This window comes from Nyctereutes procyonoides, unplaced genomic scaffold, assembly GCF_905146905.1.
Source record: "Nyctereutes procyonoides isolate TBG_1078 unplaced genomic scaffold, NYPRO_anot_genome, whole genome shotgun sequence".
Lineage (NCBI taxonomy): Eukaryota > Metazoa > Chordata > Mammalia > Carnivora > Canidae > Nyctereutes > Nyctereutes procyonoides.
Genome location: NW_026575126.1, coordinates 49,326,437 through 49,353,186, shown reverse-complemented (window position 1 = coordinate 49,353,186; position 26,750 = coordinate 49,326,437). Strand labels below are relative to the sequence as shown.

General features: G+C 44.8%; 1 protein-coding gene across 2 annotated transcripts in view; it reads left to right on the top strand.

Moving 5' to 3' along the window:
* Window positions 1-26,637, top strand: part of PDXDC1 (pyridoxal dependent decarboxylase domain containing 1) — a 55,189-nt gene extending 28,552 nt beyond the window's left edge. For both annotated transcript variants that reach the window (XM_055339498.1, XM_055339499.1), the window contains exons 9-23: window positions 2,093-2,177; window positions 3,063-3,111; window positions 3,402-3,503; window positions 4,351-4,476; window positions 7,969-8,019; window positions 16,110-16,173; window positions 18,458-18,546; window positions 19,526-19,631; window positions 21,007-21,178; window positions 21,846-21,964; window positions 22,258-22,379; window positions 23,516-23,608; window positions 23,693-23,789; window positions 24,331-24,435; window positions 24,897-26,637. In XM_055339498.1, the coding sequence (XP_055195473.1) occupies window positions 2,093-2,177; window positions 3,063-3,111; window positions 3,402-3,503; window positions 4,351-4,476; window positions 7,969-8,019; window positions 16,110-16,173; window positions 18,458-18,546; window positions 19,526-19,631; window positions 21,007-21,178; window positions 21,846-21,964; window positions 22,258-22,379; window positions 23,516-23,608; window positions 23,693-23,789; window positions 24,331-24,435; window positions 24,897-25,156 (1,640 nt within the window). In that variant the 3' untranslated portion in view covers window positions 25,157-26,637. The remainder of the gene's footprint in view (window positions 1-2,092; window positions 2,178-3,062; window positions 3,112-3,401; window positions 3,504-4,350; window positions 4,477-7,968; window positions 8,020-16,109; window positions 16,174-18,457; window positions 18,547-19,525; window positions 19,632-21,006; window positions 21,179-21,845; window positions 21,965-22,257; window positions 22,380-23,515; window positions 23,609-23,692; window positions 23,790-24,330; window positions 24,436-24,896) is intronic.
* Window positions 26,638-26,750: the final 113 nt, after the last annotated feature.

Sequence of the window (26,750 nt, the reverse complement as noted above, 5' to 3'; positions counted from 1 at the left end):
GTCGTGATCCTAGGTCAAGCCCCGTGTCTCCTGGCTCCCTGTTGATTAAAGAGCCTGCTTCTCCCCTCTCCCTTGCTCTTTCCCCTGCTTGTGCACTCTCCTGGTCCCTTTCTGTCAAATAACTAAAATCTATTAAAAAATAAAAATGTCACACTTAAGTGTCCACCTTGTATATAACAGTTCCTCTACCACTTTCTGCTGTGCTTCCTACCTCATATTCAGCATTGTACTTGAAATTATAGACAGTGCATAAGGCAAGAAAACTAATGAAGTGACACACATATTAGAATAAACTATCTTGACTTGCAGATGGCATGACTATGTAAATAGAAAATCCTAAGGAAACTACAGAGAAGCCATTGGAACTATTAAGTAGACTGATCAAGGTTGTAGGATTTCTGTATATCAGCAATGAACCATTGAAATTGAATTAAAAATGCCATTCATAATAGCATCAAAAAATTAAAACTTTATGGATACATTTAACAAAAATATATGCCAGATCTGTACACTGAAAACTACAAAATGTTGCTGAGAGATATTCAAGAAGATCCACCCAAATAAATGGAGTGATAGGTCATATACACCTGTTGGAAGACTCAATATTACAAAGTCTAATTTCCCCAAATTACAGATTCTACATATCAGTCCCTATTATGATTTCAGCAGGCTACAATTTCTTACAGAAGTTGATAAGCTGATTCTGAATTGTGTATGGAAATACAGAGGCTGTGAAGATAACCAAAATAATTTTGAAAAAGAACAGAATTCAAAGACTTAAGTTTGGGACGCCTGGGTGGCTCAGTAGTTGAGCACCTGCCTTTGGCTCAGGGTGTGATCCTGGGGTCGAGTCCCGCATTGGGCTCCCTGCATGGAGCCTGCTTCTCCCTCTGCCTGTGTTGTGTCTCTGCTTCTCTCTCTGCATCTCTCATGAATGAATAAATAAAATCTTTTTTTTTTAAAAAAAGGACTTAGGCTTATCTGGTTTTTAGCTTTAATATAAAGCTACAGAAATCAGGACAGTGTGGGATTAATTGCAAAGGATAGAGTTTAGAAATAGACTCACGTGTATATGGTCATTTGACTTGTTACAATGATGCCAAGGTATTTCAAGGGAAAAAAGGAGGGTCTTTTCCACCAGTGGCCTTGAAAGCGGATATCAACATGGGAAAAAAAAATGAATGTTAACCCATACCTCTGTATACAAAAATCAGTGATAGAGGGTTTATAAACCTAAACTGTGCAAAAGAACCACTTGCATTGGTTGTGTTTGTTGAGGTGGTTGGTGGGGGTTTGCAGCCTTGTTAGGTGGGATTCTGTTAATGCAAAGGTTAGGACGGTCAGGAGAATGTGCAAGTCCAGTTTCACTCATGCTCTATGAAGAGGGACCCGCCTACCCAACCTGTAGTGTAAACAGATTTATTAAGGAGACGGGTTAAAGCATTCAGTATGTTTAACTTTAGAATGCATAATCTGGATTGAAAACAAAGAACCTCTCATATATATGTGGGGCTAAAAAAAAGCCCACAAATTTATCATGTACATTTATAATGGACACACCTAAATAAAAATAACCCAGAAAGGGACAAAAAGCAAACATGGAAAAGAGTATCTTGGGTAAGTAGTGACAGCCATGTTAGTGTGAGATACAGTAGACTACACACTAATTATAATTCATGTACTCCATAAGACACAATAGTTAAGAATGCTGACAAATGTAACTGAGATATATAAAGGAAAGCCAAAGGAAAAATTGATAGAATACAAATATGAATTCACAAACCCACAGTCTTGGTGAGAGACTTGAATATACTTCTCCTGATAGAACATCAAGTAGCTAAAGAAAAAAAAAAGTATCTAGAGGTTTTAAGTAGCAATATTAACAAGCTTGCTTCTATAGTTACATAAAAAGAATATGCACACTTCAGAACTTGAATCAACTTTTACAAGTTGATTTTAAGCCAGTTCACAGAGAAAATCTCAATGAGACATAAAATGTTACTTCCTGCTTAGAGATAATGTTGTTAAAAGCTTTTATCATGCTGTAAAGACTCAAGGTATTTAGTATCCTTTTTTGTGTGTTTCACCCTAGGAACTGCAGCAGTAGGGCACACAGATAAGATTGGGCGTTTGAAAGAACTCTGTGAGCAGTATGGCATATGGCTTCACGTGGAGGGGTGAGTAGAGGGCAAAGTTGGCTCGGTCGTAGGCCTGCAGGCAGTGTTCATGAAGAGTGGGCATCCAGGTTCTTATTTTGTTGTAACGTTTATCACTAAGGGCTCTTTGGGTTGCATAGTAAAGGTAACAAAATAACTCAAAGTAGTCTGGGTGAGAAGAGATTTTATTGGCTCACACTAAAAAAAATGGTGTTAGGATTATATTTAGGCATAGTGTCAGCCGGGGCTCAGCATCTTCCTCTCCCCTCCACCCTCTCCCCCAGTCACTTGGCGTCATTTCCTTTATGTTGCTTCCATCTATAGATAGATTTTCCTGTTTTGGTACAAACTAGTTGCAGTGGCTCCAATTTGTTTTCCAGCTTGTGTCCTGAGGGTCAGAAGTCCCAGCAAAAGTCTCCTAAGCCCATCACTATGGCCAGGGAAGTCTAACACTTTGGTAGTTGAGGTTATTTGTGCACCCCTGGAGCAGGTGGTGGTGTCTCCTCCACCCAAAGCTGTGGTCTGATGGAGGAGATTGGTGTGGTTTCCCAGAAGATCTTAGGAGAGGATACAGGGCAGCTATGGGAATCCATACCCAGCCCACCATATGAGCTGGGTTCTTATTTTATCCCTTTGGGAAGAGAGTGATGACTGGAAAATAATAGGTATGAAAGATAAAAAATGAGATACCCATTACACTATGTAAGTAGGTGACATCCCCTAAAACACTTTTGATTAAAGCACATTTTCAAGGTTTTGCTGAAATTTGCATATACCTCATTTTCTGTTATAAATGCTTTTAACCCAGCTGAATGACATTGAAATGTCAGCTTAAAACAACACAGCCTTTTTTGTTTTTAATATAAACTTAATAAGCAGCAATAAATAATTTGTTTTTTTTTCCAGTGTGAATCTGGCAACCTTGGCTTTAGGTTATGTCTCCTCATCAGTGCTGGTATGTGATTGATTTACTAAATATTGTGATTTTAAGAAGGAATTTAAAATCACTTAATTCTGGAGCGCCTGGTGGCTCTGTCAGTCCAGCTCTTGATTTTCAGTCCAGTCTTGATCTCAAGGTTTTGGGTTCAAGCCCCGTATTGAGCTCCATGTTGGACATGGAGCCTACTTTAAAAAAAAAAAAATCTCTTAATCCCTGATGACTTTTCATGCTTTTTATGAATGGAAGAGTATGTGGTTTAGTGTGTTCTGATAGTCTATAACAAAAAGTTGTTTTCTCTTTGGTAGGCTGCAACCAAATGTGACAGCATGACATTGACTCCAGGTCCATGGCTGGGTTTGCCAGCTGTCCCTGCAGTCACCCTTTATAAACACGACGATCCTGCCTTGGTAAGCTCACTCTCACTCGGGGGGACTAGGATGTGATGCTAATAATCATTATTGAGTCTAGGAGCAAAGTATGGAAAAAGTGAAAAATTTTCTTAATGCCACCTGAGATTTTTTTTAATCAAAAGAATGTTTCTAGCATAAATGAAACAGTACTGTGTGCATTTTTTTTCTATTTATCCTCCCCATAGGCCCCCATGTGTATGAAGAACTTTTTATGACATTTTATGACTCTGTAATATTCTATCACTTAAATACCACAATTTAATCATTCTCTTTGTCAACTTTTAAGATGTTTTCAATTTTTTGTTTCTAAAGTAAAGAGCATCTTTTTGTATTTCAAATTACTTCCTTAGAATAGGTTCCCAGAAGTGACATTAAGAGTAAAGTTCCTAATTCCTGTTGTCTACAAGGTTGTAATTCTTTTTTTTAAGAAGTGGTTCTTGCTAGTAGTGGATCAGTTAGTGATAGGCATATGCGAAATAAGCTTCACTGATTCTTACTAATAAGACAGTTCATGTCTTAGTTGATAATGGCCAGGTGTTTGAGGACACTCAGCCTTGGATAGGACTACCTCTTGAGTGCCTGAGAGATCTGTCTGTGGGATGTGACCTCTCTGGATTCTCATCCTGGCTTTGCTGCACCTGAGCCATGCACCCTTGAAAGCAAGTTCTCTGATCCAGGTTGCCTAGAATACTGCCCTCATGAAACTGTAGATGATCAGATGAATAAGACAAACCAAATGCCTAGCATAGCATCTAACATGTACTAATAAATGCAGAGGAAACTAGATAATTCTGCTTGTGTCTTCGTTGGCTTTGATCACTAAAACCATATTGGCTTTTTTTAGACTTTAGTTGCCGGTCTTACATCAAACAAGCCAGCAGACAAGCTCCGTGCCCTACCGCTGTGGTTGTCTTTACAGTACTTGGGGCTTGATGGGATTGTGGAGAGGATTAAGCATGCATGCCAACTGGTGAGTAGAAGTCTCAAGTTCAGCTGAGCCACCAGTACCCCGTGGCAAGAGCAGTGACTGAAAACTGCCCCATTGCCTCACCCGCTGTCCATTACCTTGTTGGCTGGATTTGGCATCTCATGAGCAGCAGACTGCAGGCATATGTTTCCTGTCCAAAGCTCTGGGAGGGACTGCTGCGGTGTCCCAGCATTTGTATCCACACAAAATCAGATAAGATGAATGCCGGTGTCATCATAGGATGAGAAAAGAAGTCACAGGATGAGAGCCAAGGAGTGGAGGAAGAAACAAAAGAGGAGTGTTGGGTGGGGGGTAGGGGGGTAAATGTGGCACTTGACTGGCTGTCTTTTGAGAGGGAAGGAAATAGGGCCACTAGGGGTTGGTGAATCCATGAGCTGCATATTTTTAATACCAGCTGGCTTGGCCTCCCAAGTGGCAAGGCTCAAGGGACAGTTCGGTAATTCTCCTTCTGTATGAGGTGTTCTGATTATGAAAATGCATAATTATGCCATAGTTTAGAAAGCAAAAAAAGTCACATTAATGCAGTGTGAGAGCTGAGTCTGAAAGCTGGATGTCACCTAAGTCTGTTTGCTTACGTGGGAGACAGGGGTGAGGTAATAGATTGTTAGGTGGACTTAATGAGCTCATATGTGTGAGGCTTTTACAGTAGCGGCTGATCACATGCAGATGGATTTAAAAATCTGTTTTAAATGTATTCTGTGGAATCAGCACTTCTCAAGTGTCATGTTTAGGGAAATTTACTATCTTTGTATCACCGTAGCAGCTGTCTTTGGGTTCCTGATATCAGGATAGTTCATTCTAACCCTAGTTTCTGATGCAACAGAGATACTGTAAATGAAGCAGTTTGATTCTTACATGAGATAACTTTAAGATTTATGTTCATTATTTTTACAAAAGCACATTTTTTGAAAAAATTGTCTCACCAGGCTGTTCACTCAAGTCTTGAGATTTGGTTGCTCAGAAGGAGAGGCCTTTATTGCTTTGGTAACTTAGTCACTTCAGGGAAGGTCTGGGGATCAGGGGAGGGCTCTTTAATTCCCTCTGGCTTATGGAGCACAGGAAAATAATGAGACGTTAGCTGCCAAGCCCTTGAGGTCACTGCAGCTCTGTCTGCCTGCAGGCAAATGCTGTAGCTGGTCATAGGACTTCTGATAGCCTGTCGCTGACTCCCTGCTGTTCCAAGCGCATGTGAACCTGCAGGGAAATGTAGCACATGTGGTTATAGTGCATCCGTGGGGGCAGAAATCTGTATCTTCCTCCGTTGCTTCCTCTCATCATTATCGTCATCGTCATCATCCTCGTCTTCCTGGGAAGCAGTTAGTGGGCATTTATTCTGTGCAAAGCCCTATGCAGTGCACTGACCACCCAGTCTCATTTGACCTTCCCTTGAATATGAAGTCTACAGGTATACAGCGTACTAACAAATAGTTTTCATGAGGGTTTTCCACATTTCCATTCAGTAAATGCAGAATGCATGAGCCCCAATTGCATGAAGTAGATGCTGTTTTATCCCCACATCAGTGATGAAAGACCTGGGATGGAGATAATAATAAGAATGATGAGGGTGAAAGTCATCACACATATGATGCACACAGTGTTCTGGCAACCGTTTCCATGCATCTGACACAACAGCCCTGTCTCCCCATTTTATCATTAGGGACTTGAAGTACAGAGAGGCTGAATAGTGTCCACGCTCATAGCCAGTAAGTGGCAGATGGACTTACTCATCCTGCAGGTGAGATTCTGAACTCAGGGGTGCTTATTCCAGACCCTGTGTCTGAACAGCTCTTCCTCCTGTGTCTTTCCTCTTTCTTCTCCAGTATTAAGTTCTGCGCCTTGTGCACATTGGCACTGGCACTTGGTAGGAATATTCAGATCTTCGTACTGTTTACTTGTTACTTTGGGAGGGTTTTTGAGCTATAATTGACATATAACATTGTATCAGTTTCAGTTATACCACATAATGAGTCAATATTTGTGTGTATTGGGAAACAATCACCACAGATACGAGTCTAAGTTACACGTGTCACCATACATTGTTACAGAATTATTTTTTCTTGTGATGAAGACTTTTAAGAATTCTAACAATTTTCAAATATGCAGTATAGTGTTAGGAGCTATAGTCACCATGCTGACATGACACCCCTGTGACTGACTTGTTTTACAACTGGAAATTTGTATCCTTAAACCACCTTTGCCCATTTCTGCCACCTTCCACCCCCTGCCTCTTGCAATCACCAGTCTCTTCTCTATATTGATAAGTTTGTGGGGTTTTTGTTTTGTTTGAGATTCCACATATAAGTGAGATCGTATGCTATTTATTTTTCTCTTTCTAAATTATTTCACTTAACATAATATCCTGAAGGTCCATTCATGTTGTCACAAATGGCAAGATTTCATTCTTTTTTATGGTGAATGATACTTCACTGTGTATGTATATTATATACCATATTTCCTTATTCATCCATCCATTGCTGGACATTCAGGTTGTTTCTATATCTTGGCTATTGTAAATAATGCTGCAGTGAACATGGGGGTGCAGATATCTTTTCAAATTGGTATTTTTGCTTTCTTTGGATAAATACCCAGAAGTGGAATTGCTGAATCATATGGTAGTTCTATTTTTAAATTTTTGAGGAAATTCTATACTATTTTCCATAAGGGCTATGCCAGTTTACATTCTTAACCAGTAGTGCCCTGGGGTTCCCTTTTCTCCACATTCTTGCCAACGTTTGTTATTTCTTTTCTTTTTGATACTAGCCATTCTGACAGGTTTAGGGCATTACTTCATTGAGGTTTTGATTTGTATTTCCCTGAGGATGGGTGATACTGAGCACCTTTTAGGTACCTCTTGGCCATCTGCAGATCTTCTTTGGAAAAATCTCTATTCAGATCTTCCTATTGTTTAATCAGATGTTGGGGGTTTTTTGCTCTTGAGTTGTAGGAGTTGTATATATCTTTCTAACTTGAACTTAAGGACATTAACTCCTTATCAGATAAATTATTTGCAAATGCTTTCTCCCATTCGGTAGGCTGCCTTTTCATTTTGATGGTGGCTTCCTTTGCTGTGCAGAAGCTGTTTAGTTTGATGTGGGCCCACTGGTTTGTTTTTGCATTTGTTGCCAGGTACTGAGTGGTTTTTGAAAGAATGGATGACTGATTTTGCAAATACGACAAATTTATGTATGTCTTATTAGAAAAGGCATTTCTGGAAGCACCACATGTAACTTGCAACTGAAAGATTGGGAATGTTTGCAGTTGTTGTAAAGTAAGAATTGGGAGGCCTAACTCAGGAGCCACCAAGTGACAGATGGCATTATGTGCCTGCTGAGGTCCTTGTGTGCAGGCCTGCAAAGACCCTCCTGAAAACCATTTCTTAATATGTTGCCCTGATCTAATGAAATTAAAATCAGTAATTATTAAGTATAGAATTTAATTGAAAATATAATAATTGTTGCTCTTTGTGTTTTGCAGAGTCAGCGGTTACAAGAAAGTTTGAAGAAAGTGAACCACATCAAAATCTTGGTACGGTATATGTTTTGATCTGTTTTTATTTTTATTTTTTTTATTTTTTATTTTTATTTATTTATTTTTTTTTGATCTGTTTTTAGTAAATAGCTTAAGTTCAAGTTAGAATGATCTTCTCCAGATTTGATGCATTTCAGTATAATTGTGACAACTCTTTTTGGAAGAGAATCATGCGCATCCTGATGCCCTAACTACAGAAAGCATGAAGCCCTAGCAATTTGTACCATATGCTGAACCCCTGTGGTGCTTTTCGTATAATCATTTGTAGTTTTATTCTGTTTAAATATAGAAATGCACAAAGATCTAACAAACACTATTGTCTTCACCTGCCCAATGATTTTAAAAACACCCATCTTACTGATGTGAAAAGTCATTTTTGTCTCTCACAGTGTTTCGGACTACTTTTTCTGAATCCTTCTGACACCAGTTTTCATTTGCGCAAAGCAGGGAGTAAGGAAGAGATAGGCGTGTGGCCTTACTCTGGTCTCCTGGTATCTCCCTAAAAGATGCCAAACTCTATCGAGATTGCCGCCTAGGGGTGGTTACTAGACAAGAAGATGAGGATTTAGGGCTGATAATCAAGTATCAGTTCAGGTTTGAATGTTTTCATGTTTTGCTTCATAGGATTTTAGAATTTCAGAAAATACAGATCAGATTCTAACTTAAACAGAGTCACTGAGTGCTTCTTTGACAGTTCTGCAGGACACAGTTAAGTGTAAAACTAATATTTGAATTAATTTGGGGTTCAAGATAATAGAGATGATATCCATTTTAGTACACGGTTTGCTTTCAGTGCCTGAGAGGGGGGCTGCTCTGCATTGCCGTCAGAGTAGGAGCTTGGAGCCTTTTCAGTTGACCTGAGATGACCCAAGTCCTAGCTTGGAAGAGGAGAGTGGCCCATTGGAGAAGCAGTGGGATGAATGTAAGTCAGGAGACTTGGGTTCTAATTTCAGCCATACCACTGAGGCCCTGTGACATTGAGTCATTCTCTTAACTGCCTAAGCCTGTGAGCTCAGTTGTCAGTGAAGGTATGTTGGTTGGATCCTTTAGTAAACAGAGAAGCCCAAACTACGGACTAGCATGAGCAAGATGGCAGGAATCAGGCAGTGCTAGGCCAGTGGACTTTCTGTCTCTCCCTCGCTGAGCCCACTGGGCTCCTCATGTCCTCCCTCCCTGTCCCTCCTCCTCCCCCAAGTTGAGAGACTCTGCTGGTGCTAGTGGGTTTGGAGTGCCTTTGTAAGGCCATGGATCTCTGCTCCATCTCTCCCTCCAGTGGATGCTTTTCTCAGTAGATGTGCAATAATGGCAAACACCGTGAAGCACTGTGGCTTCGGTAACTGTCGTCATCACAGCTGCTGTGTATGGGATGCGTGCTGCATGCCATGCACAGTACTGAGCATGTGCGGTCTTTCATTACCCCTCACCATAGTCTTCTTTGTGTTTGCTCTTCCCTCTAGCTGGAAACACTGTTCCTTTTAGTTCTTTTCATGACTGGTTTCTTATCCTTTAGATCTTAGTTCAAATATCACGTCTTCAGGGGCACCTGTGTGGCTCAGTCGGTTAAGCATCTAACATTAGATTTTGACTCGGGGGAACCCTGGGTGGCGCAGTGGTTTGGTGCCTCGCCTGCCTTTGGCCCAGGGCGCGATCCTGGAGACCCGGGATCGAATCCCACGTCGGGCTCCCGGTGCGTGGAGCCTGCTTCTCCCTCTGCCTGTGTCTCTGCCTGCCTCTCTCTCTCTCTCTCTCTCTCTCTCTCTCTCTCTCTCTCTCTCTATCATAAATTAAAAAAAAAAAAAGAAAAAAATTTTAAAAAAATAAAAAGATTTTGACTCGGGTCATGATCTCAGGGTCCTGGGATCGAGCCCTAGGTCAGGCTCTGCATTCAGTGCGGGGCCTGCTTGAAGATTCTTTCTCCCTCTCCCTCTGCACTGCCCCTGCTTGTGCTTGTGCTCACTCTCGTGTTCTCTGTCTCTCTGTCTCTCTCTCTCTCTCTCTCAAATCTTAAAAAGAAAAAAGTATCATGTCTTCAGAGAGGCCTTTCCTGGTTGTTCTGTGTAAACCAGCCCAGCCACTATCCATCATTCTGTCCCCTGGGTGTTGTCCTTCTTTGCAGTTCTTACTACCTGAGACCATGTGTGTGTTCTTGTCTGTTTCTTTGTAAATGCTTTATAAAGGCAGGGACTTTTGTCTTATTTTTTTTTCTTACTGTGTTTAGTATTCAGCCTACAGTAGGTATTTAAGTGCAAATAAATTAATCTGTGAGTTGGTTGCAATGGCTATCCCTCCTTCCTGGTGAGGAAATAGGCACAGAGCAGTTCAGTGACATGCTCAGGCCACACAGCTAGGACGTGGTGGAGCTGGGATTCATACTGCAAGGCCTGTGTGTAACCAGATGGCCCTTCTATCCCTGGTCAGTTTATAGAAAAAGTTAGTATTTGTCCCACTTCAGTGGCTTGTTACAAAGGGCAGATCAGATAATGTATGAGAAAGCAAAGTGAAGGCTGTAAGGCATCATAAAATATCGGTCGCTATTAAATATCTTTTTCTCTTGCCACACTATTTGTGTGGTGCTCCCATAGATCCCCAGTCATTGAGTCCTCAGGAGACGTCCCTGTGGTGGAGCAGTGCTCCTTTCATCTCTGTTGTTTGCTGTGGTTACATGTCCCGACTCCCATCGTAGTAGGTGGCAGAGCCAGGACTTGAACCTGTGGAAGACAAGCTGTATCTACAGCATCGTAGCTCCTTCTCCAAGCTCCTTGGGGTCTTCTTGCCCATCTAGACAGCCAGCCCTGGAGAAGCCTCTTGGTCCCAGAGCACAGGTGTGCTTCCCAGGTGCCCAGAGGCCTTAGGCAGCTATTTGTCCTCGGCTCGGTGCTGGTCTCCTCAGCAGCTGCATCATGGACTGCTGTTTGACTGGCTTTCCTGGGCACATGGGCTGCGTCCTGACCTTCAGCATTTAGGGGGAAATCTAATACATCCCCTGACCCCTGAAAACCTCAGAATGCCCCAGTGCAACCGTGCCTCAGTGCGCGGTTGACATCTCAGCTGGCTTTTTAAGATTGTCTCTGCCCTTAGGGTTCTGCTTCTTTGACCATGGTGTGTCTGAGTGAAGATTTTCTAAGACCCCTGCCTGAGACTTGTGCTTCTTTAACCTGGGGTTCTTTTTTTTTTTTTTTTCCCCTAATCCTGTCAAGTTTGTTTTTTCAAACATGACCGCCTTCTCCAGTCTTACCTCTGGACCTTGAGTGGGTAGTGTAGTGAACTTTGTCGCTCCATGTTCCATCTGTCCCTTGGACACATCCTGCGTCTGCCTCTCGGCTGCTGCCTCATGAGTTTCTCCAGGCCTTACTTTGGTCCTGAGCTGCCGCTCACCCATGTCAGCCATTCACTGGGTTTTTATTTTGGTGACAACTTCTTCCTTCCAGCAAATTCTCTTTAGTTCTTGTTCAAGTTGGTGCCTCCTTTTTGGTCATCTTTCGTTTTTTTTTTTTTTCTTATTATTATTTTTTTAATGGTTCTTGGTCTTCATTTCTCTATTTAAGCCTGGTTGTTATAGTCTATTTCTGTTGCTTTAGTATTTGAATTCTTGAAGCACAGATCGTCCCCTGGATTGTGTCTGCTGACTCCTGCTCCCTGAGTGTGTGTGTGTCATAATTTGTCATCATGAACTAGATACTTGTATGACTGGCTCAGGTCCATCTGTCCATCAGTTCCACAGCTTTAGGACTCCTGTGCCACATGGGACGTCAAGCCTGGTGCAATGTTTTGATCTCTCAAGAGAGAATTTTTTTCTCCCTGGGTAGACAGAGCCTCAGGTAGGCCCTCTTGCTGGTCAGTGGGTAGAGTTTTTCTCTCTGTCTTTTCAAAGGAGCATCCTTCAAAGGATCTTGGCTTTTATTTTTTTTTTTAATTTTTATTTATTTATGATAGGTACACAGTGTGAGAGAGAGAGGCAGAGACACAGGCAGAGGGAGAAGCAGGCTCCACACACCGGGAGCCCGACGTGGGACTCGATCCCGGGTCTCCAGGATCGCACCCTGGGCCAAAGGCAGGCGCCAAACCACTGCGCCACCCAGGGATCCCCGGATCCTGGCTTTATATGCCCTTTCCCCCCATCTGCACATGGGCTTGAAGACTCTAGATGTTAAAGCCAGATTCTCCTACCTGCTCCCTTACCAACAGCCCCTGCTCAGCTGACAGTATTCTTGTATTCTTTGCTTTCTCTTCTTTTTTTTTTTTTTTTTAGAGTCACTGTTTTTGTAAGCCTAGCAGTAGTTATCAGGTTTTTTTGGTTATCAGGATATTTAATCTAGCATTTCAGTCTGCTGTGTTGCTAGAACCAGAATTCTGTCTACATAACCCTGGACAGTATTTCTCATGCACTGACATTTGAGACCACCAAGCTCAAAGAAATAAGAAACCAAAGACTGTATTAAACTAAATATAGAAGTCTCAGCATTCACATCATTCTGCCTTATCCTAACTGAGGATGGGGGAATGGGTGTAGAAGTTTGTTGCTTTTGTTTCTGTCTCCTTGGATTTACTACATTCTCTTCAAATATTAAGCCCCTCTAGCTTTATTTTTTTTATTTTATTTTATAAATTAATTTTTATTGGTGTTCAATTTACCAACATACAGAATAACACCCAGTGCTCATCCCGTCAAGTGTCCCCCTCCGTGCCCGTCACCCATTCACCCCCACCCCCCGCCCTCCTCCCCTTCCACCACCCCTAGTTCATTTCCCAGAGTTAGAAGTCTTTATGTTCTGTGTCCCTTTCTGATATCTCCCACACATTTCTTCTCCCTTCCCTTATATTCCCCTTCACTATTATTCATATTCCCCAAATGAGTGAGAACATACACTGTTTGTCCTTCTCCGACTGACTTACTTCACTCAGCATAATACCCTCCAGTTCCATCCACGTTGAAGCAAATGGTGGGTATTTGTTGTTTCTAATGGCTGAGTAATATTCCATTGTATACATAAACCACATCTTCTTTATCCATTCATCTTTCGATGGGCACCGAGGCTCCTTCCACAGTTTGGCTATTGTGGACATGGCTGCTAGAAACATCGGGGTGCAGGTGCCCCGGCGTTTCATTGCATCTGAATCTTCGGGGTAAATCCCTAACAGTGCAATTGCTGGGTCATAGGGCAGGTCTATTTTTAATTCTTTGAGGAACCTCCACACAGTTTTCCAGAGTGGCTGCACCAGTTCACATTCCCACCAACAGTGTAAGAGGGTTCCCTTTTCTCCACATCCTCTCCAACATTTGTTGTTTCCTGCCTTATTAATTTTCCCCATTCTCACTGGTGTGAGGTGGTATCTCATTGTGGTTTTGATTTGTATTTCCCTGATGGCAAGTGATGCAGAGCATTTTCTCATGTGCATGTTGGCCATGTCTATGTCTTCGTCTGTGAGATTTCTCTTCATGTCTTTTGCCCATTTCATGATTGGATTGTTTGTTTCTTTGGTGTTGAGTTTAAGAAGTTCTTTATAGATTTTGGAAACTAGCCCTTTATCTGATATGTTATTTGCAAATATCTTCTCCCATTCTGTAGGTTGTCTTTGAGTTTTGTTGACTGTATCCTTTGCTGTGCAAAAGCTTCTTATCTTGATGAAGTCCCAATAGTTCATTTTTGCTTTTGTTTCTTTTGTTTTCGTGGATGTATCTTGCAAGAAGTTACTGTGGCCAAGTTCAAAAAGGGTGTTGCCTGTGTTCTCCTCTAGGATTTTGATGGAGTCTTGTCTCACATTTAAATCTTTCATCCATTTTGAGTTTATCTTTGTGTATGGTGCAAGAGAGTGGTCTAGTTTCATTCTTCTGCATGTGGATGTCCAATTTTCCCAGCACCATTTATTGAAGAGACTGTCTTTCTTCCAGTGGATCGTCTTTCCTCCTTTGTCGAATATTAGTTGACCATAAAGTTCAGGGTCCATTTCTGGATTCTCTATTCTGTTCCATTGGTCTATGTGTCTGTTTTTGTGCCAGTACCACACTGTCTTGATGACCACAGCTTTGTAGTACAACCTGAAATCTGGCATTGTGATGCCCCCAGCTATGGTTTTCTTTTTTAAAATTCCCCTGGCTATTCGGGGTCTTTTCTGATTCCACACAAATCTTAAAATAATTTGTTCTAAGTCTCTGAAAAAAGTCCATGGTATTTTGATAGGGATTGCATTGAACGTGTAAATTGCCCTGGGTAGCATTGACATTTTCACAATATTAATTCTGCCAATCCATGAGCATGGAATATTTTTCCATCTCTTTGTGTTCCTCAATTTCTTTCAGAAGTGTTCTATAGTTTTTAGGGTATAGATCCTTTACCTCTTTGGTTAGGTTTATTCCTAGGTATCTTATGCTTTTGGGTGCAATTGTAAATGGGATTGACTCCTTAATTTCTCTTTCTTCAGTCTCATTGTTAGTGTATAGGAATGCCATTGATTTCTGGGCATTGATTTTGTATCCTGCCATGCTACCAAATTGCTGTATGAGTTCTAGCAATCTTGGGGTGGAGGCTTTTGGGTTTTCTATGTAGAGTATCATGTCATCGGCGAAGAGGGAGAGTTTGACTTCTTCTTTGCCAATTTGAATGCCTTTAATGTCTTTTTGTTGTCTGATTGCTCTTTTTGTTGTCTGATTGCCCCTCTAGCTTTAAAGATATTAATAGATTTGTTAATATGAAGGTCGAAGGAGATGATAGACAGGTGAGCACCGGAATCAGCTCAGTTAGTTGGCAGATTTGATACATATCTTGCTTGACCTGAACCACATCCGTGTGGTCCTTTGAGAGGTTAGTAGAGAAGCCCCAAGGCCAGCTACTTCCTGGCTGTGCACATTAGCATTTCTGCCATGGAGACCTCACATGCAGTGCCTTGGAAGATAGGTTTGTTTTTGTTGTTGTTGTTTTTAAAGATTTTATTTATTTGAGAGAGTGAGTATAAGCAATGGGAGGGGCAGAGGGAAAGGGAGAAGCAGGCTCCCTGCTGAGCAGGGAGTCCCATGTGGGGATTGATCCCAGGACCCTGAGATCTTGTCCTGAGCCAAAGCAGACGCCCAACTGACCGAGCCACTCAGGTGCCCCGGAAAATAGGTCTTATGACTAGAATTGTTGAAGATCTACTGTCCCTGTGTGCCATATTCTGTCAAAGGCATTGCCCTTCCCTTTGTATCCTCGTGCTGTGGTAGAGTTGATGGCCAGCTGTATGTTTGCTCAGTGGTGAGCTTGAACTTCATTTGGCTAATCTTAACAGTGATATTAAGTGATCTTAATGCGGTGAATGTTTTTGTCTAATGAAATCCATTAATAGTCATCTGACACCTGTCCCGATTATAAGTACCACCTCAGTGACTTAGAAAATAATATGTAGATTTAGCTCTAGACTGTATCTTCATTACCAGCAGGATTTACATCGTGGTCTGAGAGTTTTTCAAAGTGAGAAGAATGTACTTATCCCCCTTTTGTCTGTGAATATAAAAAGTTGCAGTCAGGGGTGCCTGGGTGGCTCAGTCAGTTGAGCATCTGACTTGATTTCAGCTCAGGTCATGATCTGATTTCAACTCAGGGTTGTGGGATCAAGCCCCATGTCAGGCTCTGCGCTGGGTGTGGAGCCTGCTTGGAATTCTCTCTCTCCCTCTGCCCCATTCTTTCTCTCTCAAAAATAAAATCTTAAAAAAAGTTACAGTCAGTCCTGCTTGAGTTAGAGTTAGTGTAATTTCTGGATTCCTGAAAGCTTCAGCTCTCCCCATGCTGATTCTGGTTCTACTTGTACCTTGCCACCTTTGATCTGTAATGGCAGGCTTATGTTTCTTATTATTATAGTTTTCTCCTGCTTTAATTTCAGCTTACCAGTGTCAGATGTTATAATTCAGCAGTGTATTCTCAGAACTGGCTTAGAATTATTTCTAGGAATTTTACTAAGCCCCTGATTGTTGTTTCTGTAGCAACTGAAATTAACCTTTGAATTTTATGTGTTTATTAAGAAAATATGCTATCTCTAGCCTGTTGTTCAAACTCACTGTTTTATTTTGCAGGTGTTGGGGTTTAATGTTACTTGGTAATATCAGATTGATTTTTCAGGTGGAAGATGAGCTCAGTTCTCCAGTAGTGGTGTTCAGGTTTTTCCAGGAATTACCAGGCTCAGGTAGGTGATTCTAAAAAGGGTTATTTTTGTATTTATGTTTAAGAGCTTTCTGTTTTATTTCAGCTTATATAGATAGTCCAAATATTTTGACTGCTAAAATCTTCAGTCGTTGTTTCAGAAGATGTTAATTTTTTTAAGAGACCCTCATTGTGCTCAGTGTGTTAAGCATCCAGTTTTTTATTTTAGCACATGTCATGATCTCTGGTCATGAGACCGAGCCTCCATTGGGCTCTGCCCTGGGTGTAGGGCCTGCTTAAGATTCTCTCCCTCTCCTTCTATCCCTCCCCACCCTCGCTCTTGCACATGCTTGCTCTCTCTTAAAAAAAAAAAAAAAGTTATAATAATAATTTTCCTAAGAACTCCAGACCTAAATGCCATAGCATATTACTGATAGTTTCCTATGATCAAACCAGTAGTTTCCATATGCCAGTCCCTGGACTAGTGCTAGAATGAATGGGTAAGAGTCCCTTGAAAATAGAGATCTGGATACACATGTACATACAACTTGAGTGAATCAAAGTATGTGAAATAGGGCCCCCAAATCTCTATTTTATTTTTCTATGCTTATCATAGTTTATATTTAAAGTAATTTAAAAAGGCAGCCCAGGTGGCTCAGCGGTTTAGCGCCACCTTCAGCCCAGGGCGTGATCCTGGAGACCTGGGATCGAGTCCCACATCCGGCTCCCTGCATGGAGCCTGCTTCTCCCTCTGCCTGTGTCTCTGCCTCTCTCTCTTTCTGTGTGTCTCATGAATAAATAAAATCTTTAAAAGAAAGTAAAGTAATTTAAAATACAACGTAAACATACGTTGAAGACGTGGCAGTTGAGTTTGGGAATAACATGAGGCTACTTTTAAAGGATGGCCCAAGCACCACCCAGCTAGTCCAGAGCATGGTTATTTCTCACCTGGACAGCCACTGTCCCTGCTGAACTGATTCTTCCGTGAACTTCACACACCCTATTCTGGACCATTCTCTGCATGCAGTCCAAGCATGTACATGGAGTCTCGTCGTGCCCTCGTGCCCTCGTGCCCTGTCGCTGCCCAGAGCCTTTCTGTTGAATTAGGCCCAAGGTCTGTAGCTCACAAGGCCTGTGGGGTGCAGCCTTTGCCATCTTCTCTGACTTCCTTTTAGGCCGATCACTTTGTTTTAGTCTGACTGGCCTCCGAGTTTCTAGAACATTTTGCTCTGTCCCAGAGCAAGATCTTTGCACTTGCTGTTCCTTTGCCTTGAGCATATTTCCCTTCGTTCTCCTTCTGGCTGGCTCCCTGTCAACCTTCAGGTCTCTATAATGTCCGTCCTCAGGGAGGCCTTCCCCATCTGTCCTGAGGCAACTCCATCATAGGATATCAGGCCCCGTCTTCTTTCATGGCACTACAACAGTATACGGTGATTTCATTTCTTTCCTTTATGGTGTTTCTTTGATGGACTATAAACAGCAGGATAACAGAAACCTTGTCCACCTTATATTCCTCATGCCCAGCACAGCACAAGCAGGCACCCAGACCATTTGAACAAAAGGAGGAGAATTCTGTTGTGAGGCCCACTCTGGGTGCTCTTGAGTTCTCTGATTTACGTTGCACGGTGGTTGATAGACTAGCTGGTAATTTAAAATGTTATCCTTCCATTTCCTCTCAAAGTTCCTTGAAAAAAGACTTCTTAAATGAAAGTAAGAATTCTATTTGTGGGATTATATTCAGGTGTTATATTTTTCATGAGGAAAAAAAATACGGAAGGTTAAAAACCCCTCTGTAAGATACACATTTTCAAAAATTTTAAGTTGTAATAAAAAGTTTACCATCATACATGTATAGTTTAGTTCAGTTATTACATTCACGTTGTTGTCAGCAGCTCTCCAGAACATTACATCTTGCAAAACTGAAACTCCATACTCGTTACACACCAACTCCCCATCCCCTGCTCCCTCCCAGCCCCTGGCAACTACCATCTACCTTGTGTCTCTGAGTTTGACTCCTTAGGTACCTCATGTGAGTGGAGTCATACAGCATGAGTCTTTTTGTAACTGGCTTATTTCACTTAGTGTAATGTCCTGAAGGTTCATCCATATTGAGCATGTGAGAGAAATTCCTTCCTTTTTAAAGATGAGTAACACTACGCTGTATGTATATACCACATTTTGTTTACCATTTACAGATTTTATTTCTGTAATATTTAAGACTTCTCTTTTGGGTTAATGTTGGGAGCTCATGAAATCAGGTTTGAAGGGTGCGTATGGATTTGTGTTACCAGAAGGTGAATCCCCTTTCTTTGTTTTGGTGTCATCAGATCCAGTGCTTAAAGCCATCCCAGTGCCCAGTATGGCACCGTCAGCAGTCGGCCGGGAGAGACACTCCTGTGATGCCCTGAATCGCTGGGTAAGAATGGCGGTTGTGTGCTCTTTCTTCTTTGTCCCAGATGGAGTAATACATGGTCATGTCTAGGAAATCAGACCCTCGGGAGGGACGCTCCGTGAAGGTGCTGGGCTTCCCTCCAGGGCTCTTAGATCGCCGCTCCACAGGCTACATAACTTCCGGCAGGGCCTTCCAATGTCATCCCCTTGGGTGACCATTTCCTGGCTGCTGAGTATGGCTGCAAAACGCCCTGCCAGACAGGGAGTGCAGTGTGGCCACCTTGGAGTTCTGGTGAGCGTCTGTCACAGTGTCAGACGTGCAGGAGCCAGAGCCCCCTAAGCACCTGGAAGTCAGTATGGACCCAAGACACTGCACTTCGGCTGCCTTTTGACACTGAAATTGTGCCTCTGGGATTTTCATGTAAAGAATGTTCTGAACAGTGTCCGGGTGTCCACTATAGCAGCATCCATCCTAGCATAGAATGGGTCATGCTCCCGTTAGGGGCTTTGGTGAATGAGTTATGATCCATTCATACAATGACATTCAAAACAGCCAGGATAAACCCTGTAGCTGGATGTTTATGGCAGAAAGGAAATGGTCATCATAAATTCTGTGAAAAGCTGCAGGTCACTACCCAGCATGGAGGGTATCGCGTTTTATGGCAATAGAAAATACAGAGACCCAGGATGGGCCTATCACACGTCAACAGTGGGCGCTTCTCAGTAGTGTGTTGTGGGTAATTTTTATTTTATTCTTTTGGTTTACTGTATTTCCTAGATTTTTCTACACTGAAGTTATGGTTTTCAATAACAAAAAGTGTAAAACTCTTAGTCCATTGAAAAAGAAGGGGCCATAAGTATTCAAAGAGAATCGAGACTCAGGGACATTTGTTCACGGGAGCCTCCTGGGCCTGGGGCTGAGTGGGTGAGGGGTGAGGGGAGGTGGGAGGACTCGTGAGGCCCTCCCCCGTGGGAACCTCTTCACTCCGCCCTTATCCCTGCAGCTGGGAGAGCAGCTCAAACAGCTGGTGCCTACGAGCGGCCTCACTGTCATGGATCTGGAAGTGGAGGGTGTGTGCATTCGCTTCAGCCCTTTGATGACAGCAGCAGGTAACGGCCGGCCCCCGTGGACTGCCCTCACTCATGGGAGCGACAGTGACGTCCCTGAAAGCTTGATCTGCTTTTCCTTGGGATGCTGTGCTCTCTGTCTTTGCCTGTGGGCTGCATTTAGGTAGATGAGCTCTCCAGAGTAACTTCTCAGACTTTTGAAGCCACTTGAGTCTCCCTATGTTTTGGGGTCTTGTGACCCTTCATTTTCTCTTCCATGGTGCTCTGTCCACACTGCACGTGAGAATCACCCATGGAGCTTTGAAACTCCCAGTGGCAGGGCCCCAGGGCACAGAGCCTGGGTGTCCTTAGTGTTTAAAGCTACCCTGGCAGTTTGAACCAACCCACATAGGTTGAGGGCCACCATTTTAGATGTTTTCGGAAGCAGCAGGGCTGCAAGTCCATGGGCTTCTACGACCACGTCCTGGGTGCGCGCCGTGTGGGAGCGAGAGCGAGCTGCGGCACCTGTAGGCAACTGCAGATCTGTATGCATTGCTGTGCAGGGCAATGCGAGGTCACGTATGTGGAGGGCCCTATGTAGTGCTGGCCTCAGCAGGGTGCGACTGAGAAATCAGCTGACAAGATGTATTTCAAAACTGATTATGCTTTTTTTCTGAGATGATTTAAAGATTTTCAGAAGATGTTTGAGGTTTTTTTCCCCCACAAGATATTTTTAATACTTTTGGAAATATACTCACTCAAAGACCTCAGAATAGGTTGATGCAGGCATTTGTTCAGCAAAGGAAAGCCCATCAGGAAGATGACTGGTAGCCTCCCGATCTTCCAGTAATTTCTGCACCTGCTAAGCGGGCCAGAGGCTTAGTCTGTAAACCTGGCAAAGCAAGCTGAGGACACCCCTGGGCAGCGCATACTGAGGCTTAGTGCAATCCTTTGCCACATTTGACTCACCGGCATGAGGTAGTGATGTTGGGTCCCTGCAGCCCTGGGGGGCTGTCATCAGCGCACCCTCCTGCCCCCTCCTCACACTCTCCCCATGCCATTAACGTGGACAGAGAGCCATGCGTTTGCCTCATTGTCTTTAGCCTGCCATGCAACATGTATAGCTTGAGTAGAGTCCTGTGAGAAGAATCTGATTTCTCTGTTAGTGTTTCATTGTGTGTTATGTCAGGGGGCTAATTCTGTCTTCTGTGTAAGAGAGAACTGTGTCTACACCTGCAGGAGCTGGCTGTATCAAGTTTTAATACCTGACTTCTTCATATGGGCTTAGTGGATGGGTTTTTTTATTTTTTTAAACCTCAGCTCCCACTAATCAGATGTCTCTGGAGCTGCTGACCTCCCTGACAGTGGAAGGGGAGCCTGCCCTCTTGCTTTTCACCACTCCTTACATATTTCTCTAACACTCTGGGGATGTGCTCAGTTTTAGGCACCCGGGGAGAGGATGTGGATCAGCTTGTAGCCTGCATCCAGAGCCAGCTGCCCATCCTGACCTGTACGCTGCAGCTGCGGGAGGAGTTCAAGCAGGAGGTGACGGCTGCAGCAGGTCTCTTGCACGTCGATGACCCTAACTGGCCCGGAATAGGGGTCGTCAGGTACGGGTTTGGCCTCCCGGCTGGGGTTCATTCCACTCTGCCATATAGAGACCACGGCTGGGTCATTTCGTAGAACAGCTTGGAAGAGGAAGGTGAATACATACAGTCTTGGTGTGCGTTTCTAATGGAAATTCCGCAAGATGTTTTGGGCACCTAGAAGAAAGCACAGCGCAGTGGTGTGTGGGCACCCTTGCTCTTAGTGAAATAGCTATCACTGTACTTTCTGTGACTGGGGGTCCGGGGGGACACATTCAAGTGCATGGCTGACAGGTGGTTACTACCACAGGGTGCGGAGAGTCACGGCTCACTAAGGCTGAGGACCAGCTTGCCGGCCAAGCACAGGCCTCTGCCCTCCGTGGTTCAGTGCACCATTATCCCTGTGGCTGTTTTCCATCTTCTTCCAGGGCAGAGGGGGAGACTTCCTACTTCTGTTACAAATGCTGAGGCTTCCAGACCTGGCCTCTCCCAGTTTCATGGACTGGAGACTTGGGCCTTCCTTGCCATGTCCCTGACAGTGTCTGACCTTGAGATGCTCCGAGTGGCTCCTTGGCCCACTTGTCTCACATTCTGGGAAACCGCCAGGACCTTATACTCCATCTGCAGGCCTGGGTCTGAAGAGGCAGTCAGTCTTTTACATTGAAACACTGTCATTTGATATTGTTTGTAGGTATGAACATGCTAATGATGATAAGAGCAGTTTGAAATTAGATCCAGAAGGGGAAAAAATCCATGCTGGACTCCTGAAAAAGTTAAATGAGCTGGAATCTGACCTTACATTTAAAATGGGTAACTACTACTTTTCTAAGTCGACTATGAACTTCAGAAGGCCATTTTCTAACTGGTTCAAGGACAGTGGGCTCTGTGTCCTTGGAAGAAATGCAGGTTTAGTTCTTTCTAGAATGAGCTATCTCCCTTCCCCTCCTGCAGCCTCTGTGGGCGTCCCGAGTTAGCACGCTTTCCTTGCCCCCTGAGGGAGGCTCCACTGTGCGTGGTCGTGCTGTTGGATAGGAGAGTGGGTCCTGGGTGGCCCCGTGACTGAGGACTCGGCCACCAAGTCGCTCGCTGGTTTCCTCCCACAGGCCCGGAGTATAAAAGCATGAAGAGCTGTATTTACGTGGGCATGGCAAGTGATGATGTGGATATTTCTGAGCTAGTGGAGACCATTGCAGTCACGGCCCGAGAAATTGAGGAGAACTCACGGGTGTGTAAGAGTAATATGTGTCTCATTCCTTTCTGGGTTTTCTCCGGGCAGCTACCTGAGGTTCTGAGGGAAGATGCTCCCCTCTGAACGAATCTGCTCCCCAAAAGTGTGTGAATGCTTCCTGTGAGCTAAACCTTGGGCCAGGAATCCAGGAGCCCTGCCCTCAGTGGGCTCACAGGCGTGTGTGGGGCGGGGCATGGGGTGGGCAGAGACCCGTGTTGCCGGTGAGGCAGTCAGTGCCATGGGGGAGAAAGAAGGGGGGCTGAGCGTTTGGAAAGACGCAGTTGCCTCTGCCTGACAGGGCGAGGGGTGACTTCCTGAGCATGGCTGGTCCTGGGGCTGCGTGAGGCAGGTATTTCTGACAGCAGAACTTCCCTCTGCCCGTTGGCGTGGAGACCAGGCCATAAGCTTTCCTGGGTCGTTCTGCAAACCAGGTACTTGAGTCACTAGAAATCCCTCAGAAGCTGAGAAAAGGGACCAAGGCCAGACGGGTCTGAGGAGACCGAGGCGTGTGCACAGCCCCGTCCTGGTGGGAGGGCGAGAGAAGTTAGCCATGAGCCCGAGGAGCCAGCTTCGTTCATTCTCGGGTGGGCTTCCTGAAGGTTCTTCCAGACTCACTCTCACTTCCAATTCCATTTCCAAGAACGTTGAGCAATGTACCTATTACCTGTTGGGAAGACATTCAGGTCGCAGGGAGAGCAGTCTCTCCTCCTTTCCCTGAAGACGAGGCCGGGCCCCAAGGTGTCTTAGCCGCTTCTGTTTGATTTCCTATGTTCGGATCCTGATGTTTAAAAGTGTGGAATTCTATTTACTGACATACTTTTGAAAAATGTCACCAGTGCTATGGTAATAGTCCTAGGTCCCGGGCAAGAAGCTTAGGCGACTGGGCCCCTGGGTGGCACAGTCAGTTGGGTGTCTGACTCTTGATTTCGACCTAGGTCACGATCTCAGGGTCGTCGTGAGTTCGAGCCCCGCCTCGGGCGCAGCACTCAGCACAAAGTCGGCGTGGGATTCCCTTCCTCCCTCTCCTGCTCCTCCCCTCTCTTGCACACGTTCTCTCTTTAGATAAATAAAAATAAAATCTTAAGAAAAGCAAAAGCTTGGACAAAATACTGTCTTTCTTGGCCCTAACACAGCTCCTGGAAAACATGACAGAGGTGGTTCGGAAAGGGATTCAGGAAGCTCAGGTTCAACTGCAGAAGGCAAATGAGGAGCGGCTTCTGGAAGAGGTGAGGCTGAGCGCAGCAGGTCCCAGCTGGCACCCCGGAGCCCTGGCGGGCAGTGTGGTCACAAGCCACGGTTGTGTTTTGCAGGGGGTGTTGCGGCAGATCCCCGTCGTGGGGTCCGTACTGAATTGGTTTTCTCCAGTACAAGCTTCACAGAAGGGAAGGACTTTTAACTTAACAGCAGGTAGGACAGACTGACGTCGCCCCGGGCCTCACTGACTGGGGGCCTGGGAGCTCACATGGCCCCGTGGAAACGAGAGAGCGCCGAGAGCAGGAGCAGACCCCTTCCCTGGATGGTGTCCGCTCTCGGCTCCTCCTTCCTCTTCTACTGGAGGAAGCTCCCTCCCCCGGGGCCACTCCCTAGAAGCAGCGGCTGCGGCTGCCTAGCCTGGGACCGCAGCCTGGGACTCTGGTGGATTTGTAATGCGCCAGGCCTCAGCCTTCAGCGCAGAGGCCTGTGTTCCTTGCTGCTCAAGGACGTTTCCCACTTGGCCATGGGCCCCCAGGCACGCTGGGGCCACCCTGTTGGCTCTTTTCACATGGATGCAGGATCCCCGGGATGGTATGGGTGGATGCCCCGGCACGGCTGGGCCTCGTGAGTACTGCCGGAAGGTGCCCTTGTCCCTTCCCCAGCGTGTGTCCGGACGGCCGAAGGCTCTTCCAGTTCGGGTGAGCCCAGGGCGGCCTGTGCCCGGGGCTCCTGCACACCCCTCTTTCCTCGGCAGGCTCCCTAGAGTCCACGGAACACACCTATGTCTACAAGGTGCAAGGCACGGGAGTCACCCCGCCTCAGACGCCCTCAGGCACTCGCACGAAGCAGAGACTTCCAGGTACATTTCATCTTCATGTTTGACTTTGACGCTGAAGAGATCTGGTGGTTCCCTTGGGAACACAGACCTTTGCGTCCTGGGAGGCTTTTCCTGTTCGGTGTCACCTGCATCCAAAGTCCTGTTTCTCTTAAAACCAACTGTCCTTTTAACCATGTCAGTCACCTTGGGCTTTAGCCTTGGAGAAATCTCTCTGTAGCAGCTCGGGGTTGGGAAGTTAGGGTCTTGGGAGCTGGCATCTGTTTGACCTGGTGTTGACTCGCCTGAGCTTTTCCCGATCATGGTCTGGGTGTTCCCAGCCTCGGGAGCCGCGCTGATGTCCTGCCAGCCAGTTCTTGTTCCTCACTTCCCCTCAGTGCTTCAGAGCTGGGGATCGCAGGGGTTTCTGGAAGCACTTATGGTTAAATGAAGCAGTCACTTGTCGCACAGAGAGCTTTCAGCAGTGTCCGTGGATCTTTCTCTAGGCCAGAAGCCTTTTAAGAGATCCCTAAGAGGCTCCGATGCTCTAAGTGAGACCAGTTCGGTCAGCCACGTGGAAGACTTAGAGAAGATGGAGCATCTGTCCAGCGGGCCAGAGCAAGATGCCCTGGAGACCACCAGCCCTGAGCCCCCTCCCGGGGCTCCCAGCCCGCAGGAAGCTGAGCCACTGGAAGCCCCCCAGAGCAGGGTGCAGCACCCAGAAGATGACCGTCCACAGGTAGAAGATGCAGAGAGCTTGAGATAAAATTCAGTGTTTTGCTTTGAGACCATACCGAGTATTGTTTCAGGGGAGAGGACATTAGACTGAGAATGTGAGCCGTGCCACACACGAATGCAAGAGAGGTTCCTGGTGTTTGTGCTTACCTGGGACTTTTGCACAAATACATGCCTGAAGGCCAGGCTTTTTAGAAGGGCAACTGACTTGTCTCCTTCCGTGGGTATGTAGAACAACTCCTACGTCTGTCTACCCAGCTGTAGTTCACACCGTTCCCCGCCCCCAGGTCACCATAAACACTTGGGTTCACGAAGAACACCTGGAATTTCAAGTGCCCGCCACTTGAAACACTTCCACTGACCTTTCTAAACATCAGTGTAAGACCACATACGAGGTTCCATGTAACTTTTCATTAAGACCGTTGTCTTTAGAACTCTCTGGGCTCTCCGCTGTTCTGCTGCCCAGGGGTGAGAGCAGTCTTTGCCCTCAGTTTTCATGGTGTTCGGTCCGGTCAGGTTGCAGTGTACAGCGGGCTTGGATTTGGCTTGAAGGAGAAAGGATTCAATGGGATTGTGAAGGAGAGAGCCGGCGCCGCACCGGCCAGCCCCGCCGCTCTCTCCCGGGACGCGGAGTGAGGGCCCATGAACCGGGCAGCGCTTCTGGCTGTGACGTCCCCTCGGCCACAAATCCATTTCTCCCTTTATGTACTATTTGTAAACAAACTAAAGGACTATCTATTGAGTAACTGTAAAACTCTTGACCATATATATGTATATTTTTAAATATTGGTAAAGCTTTTAAATTGGCACACGGGTACAGATTGTGCTCATTTCTATGTTTAATATCTGAAAATCCGATAGAGATGCTACTCTTAGCCTAACATTAACTATGCTGTGTAGCACCCAGTTAAGTTTCGATTCTAAGATAAGTATATCTCCGACCCGTTTCACATGGGAGCTTCTCACCCCTTTGGGCCCAACTCAGAAACCAGAACCAGAAAACTAATCTCACTCAGGCTGCTCAAGCCAGACCACTGCAGAAATAACTGGAAGTAAGCCCTTAATTCTGCCCGTTTCTACTTCTCCAGCAGTACTGCATCTCATTTGTCCTAGGTAACGGCCCCTGTGCCTTTAGCCCAGCAAAGTCAAGCTACGGGACCCCTCAGGATGGTGGGGATTCACACTGGGTTTGTGGACTGTTGTGTTGGAAGCCTTAGTTACACCATATTAAGCCTATAATTAGACTCTGATTGGATGTGATTTCTGACATTTGGCAGTTGTCGAAATGTAATTTTTTTTTTGGGTGCAGATGATTCAAGTCTTCCCTGTTTATTTGGTGCAATGAAGTATAGCAGATAAAATGGGGAAAGGGGAAATTATCACCTTTAACAAGATTAATTTTTAAATGTTTTTATATATATTTGAATTGTTAAATTGGTTTTGCTGAAACAGACTTTCACCCTTAAAACACTATTTGAATGTTGGTTTCAATAAAGGTTCTTGAAATTGTTACCAGTGAGTTCAGTTTGTACATGGTAAATAATCAGGCATAGCAACCAAAAAAATAAAGGTCTCTACAAGTATAACTTGTATGTATCACAATTGGGGCATTTTAATGACTTTAC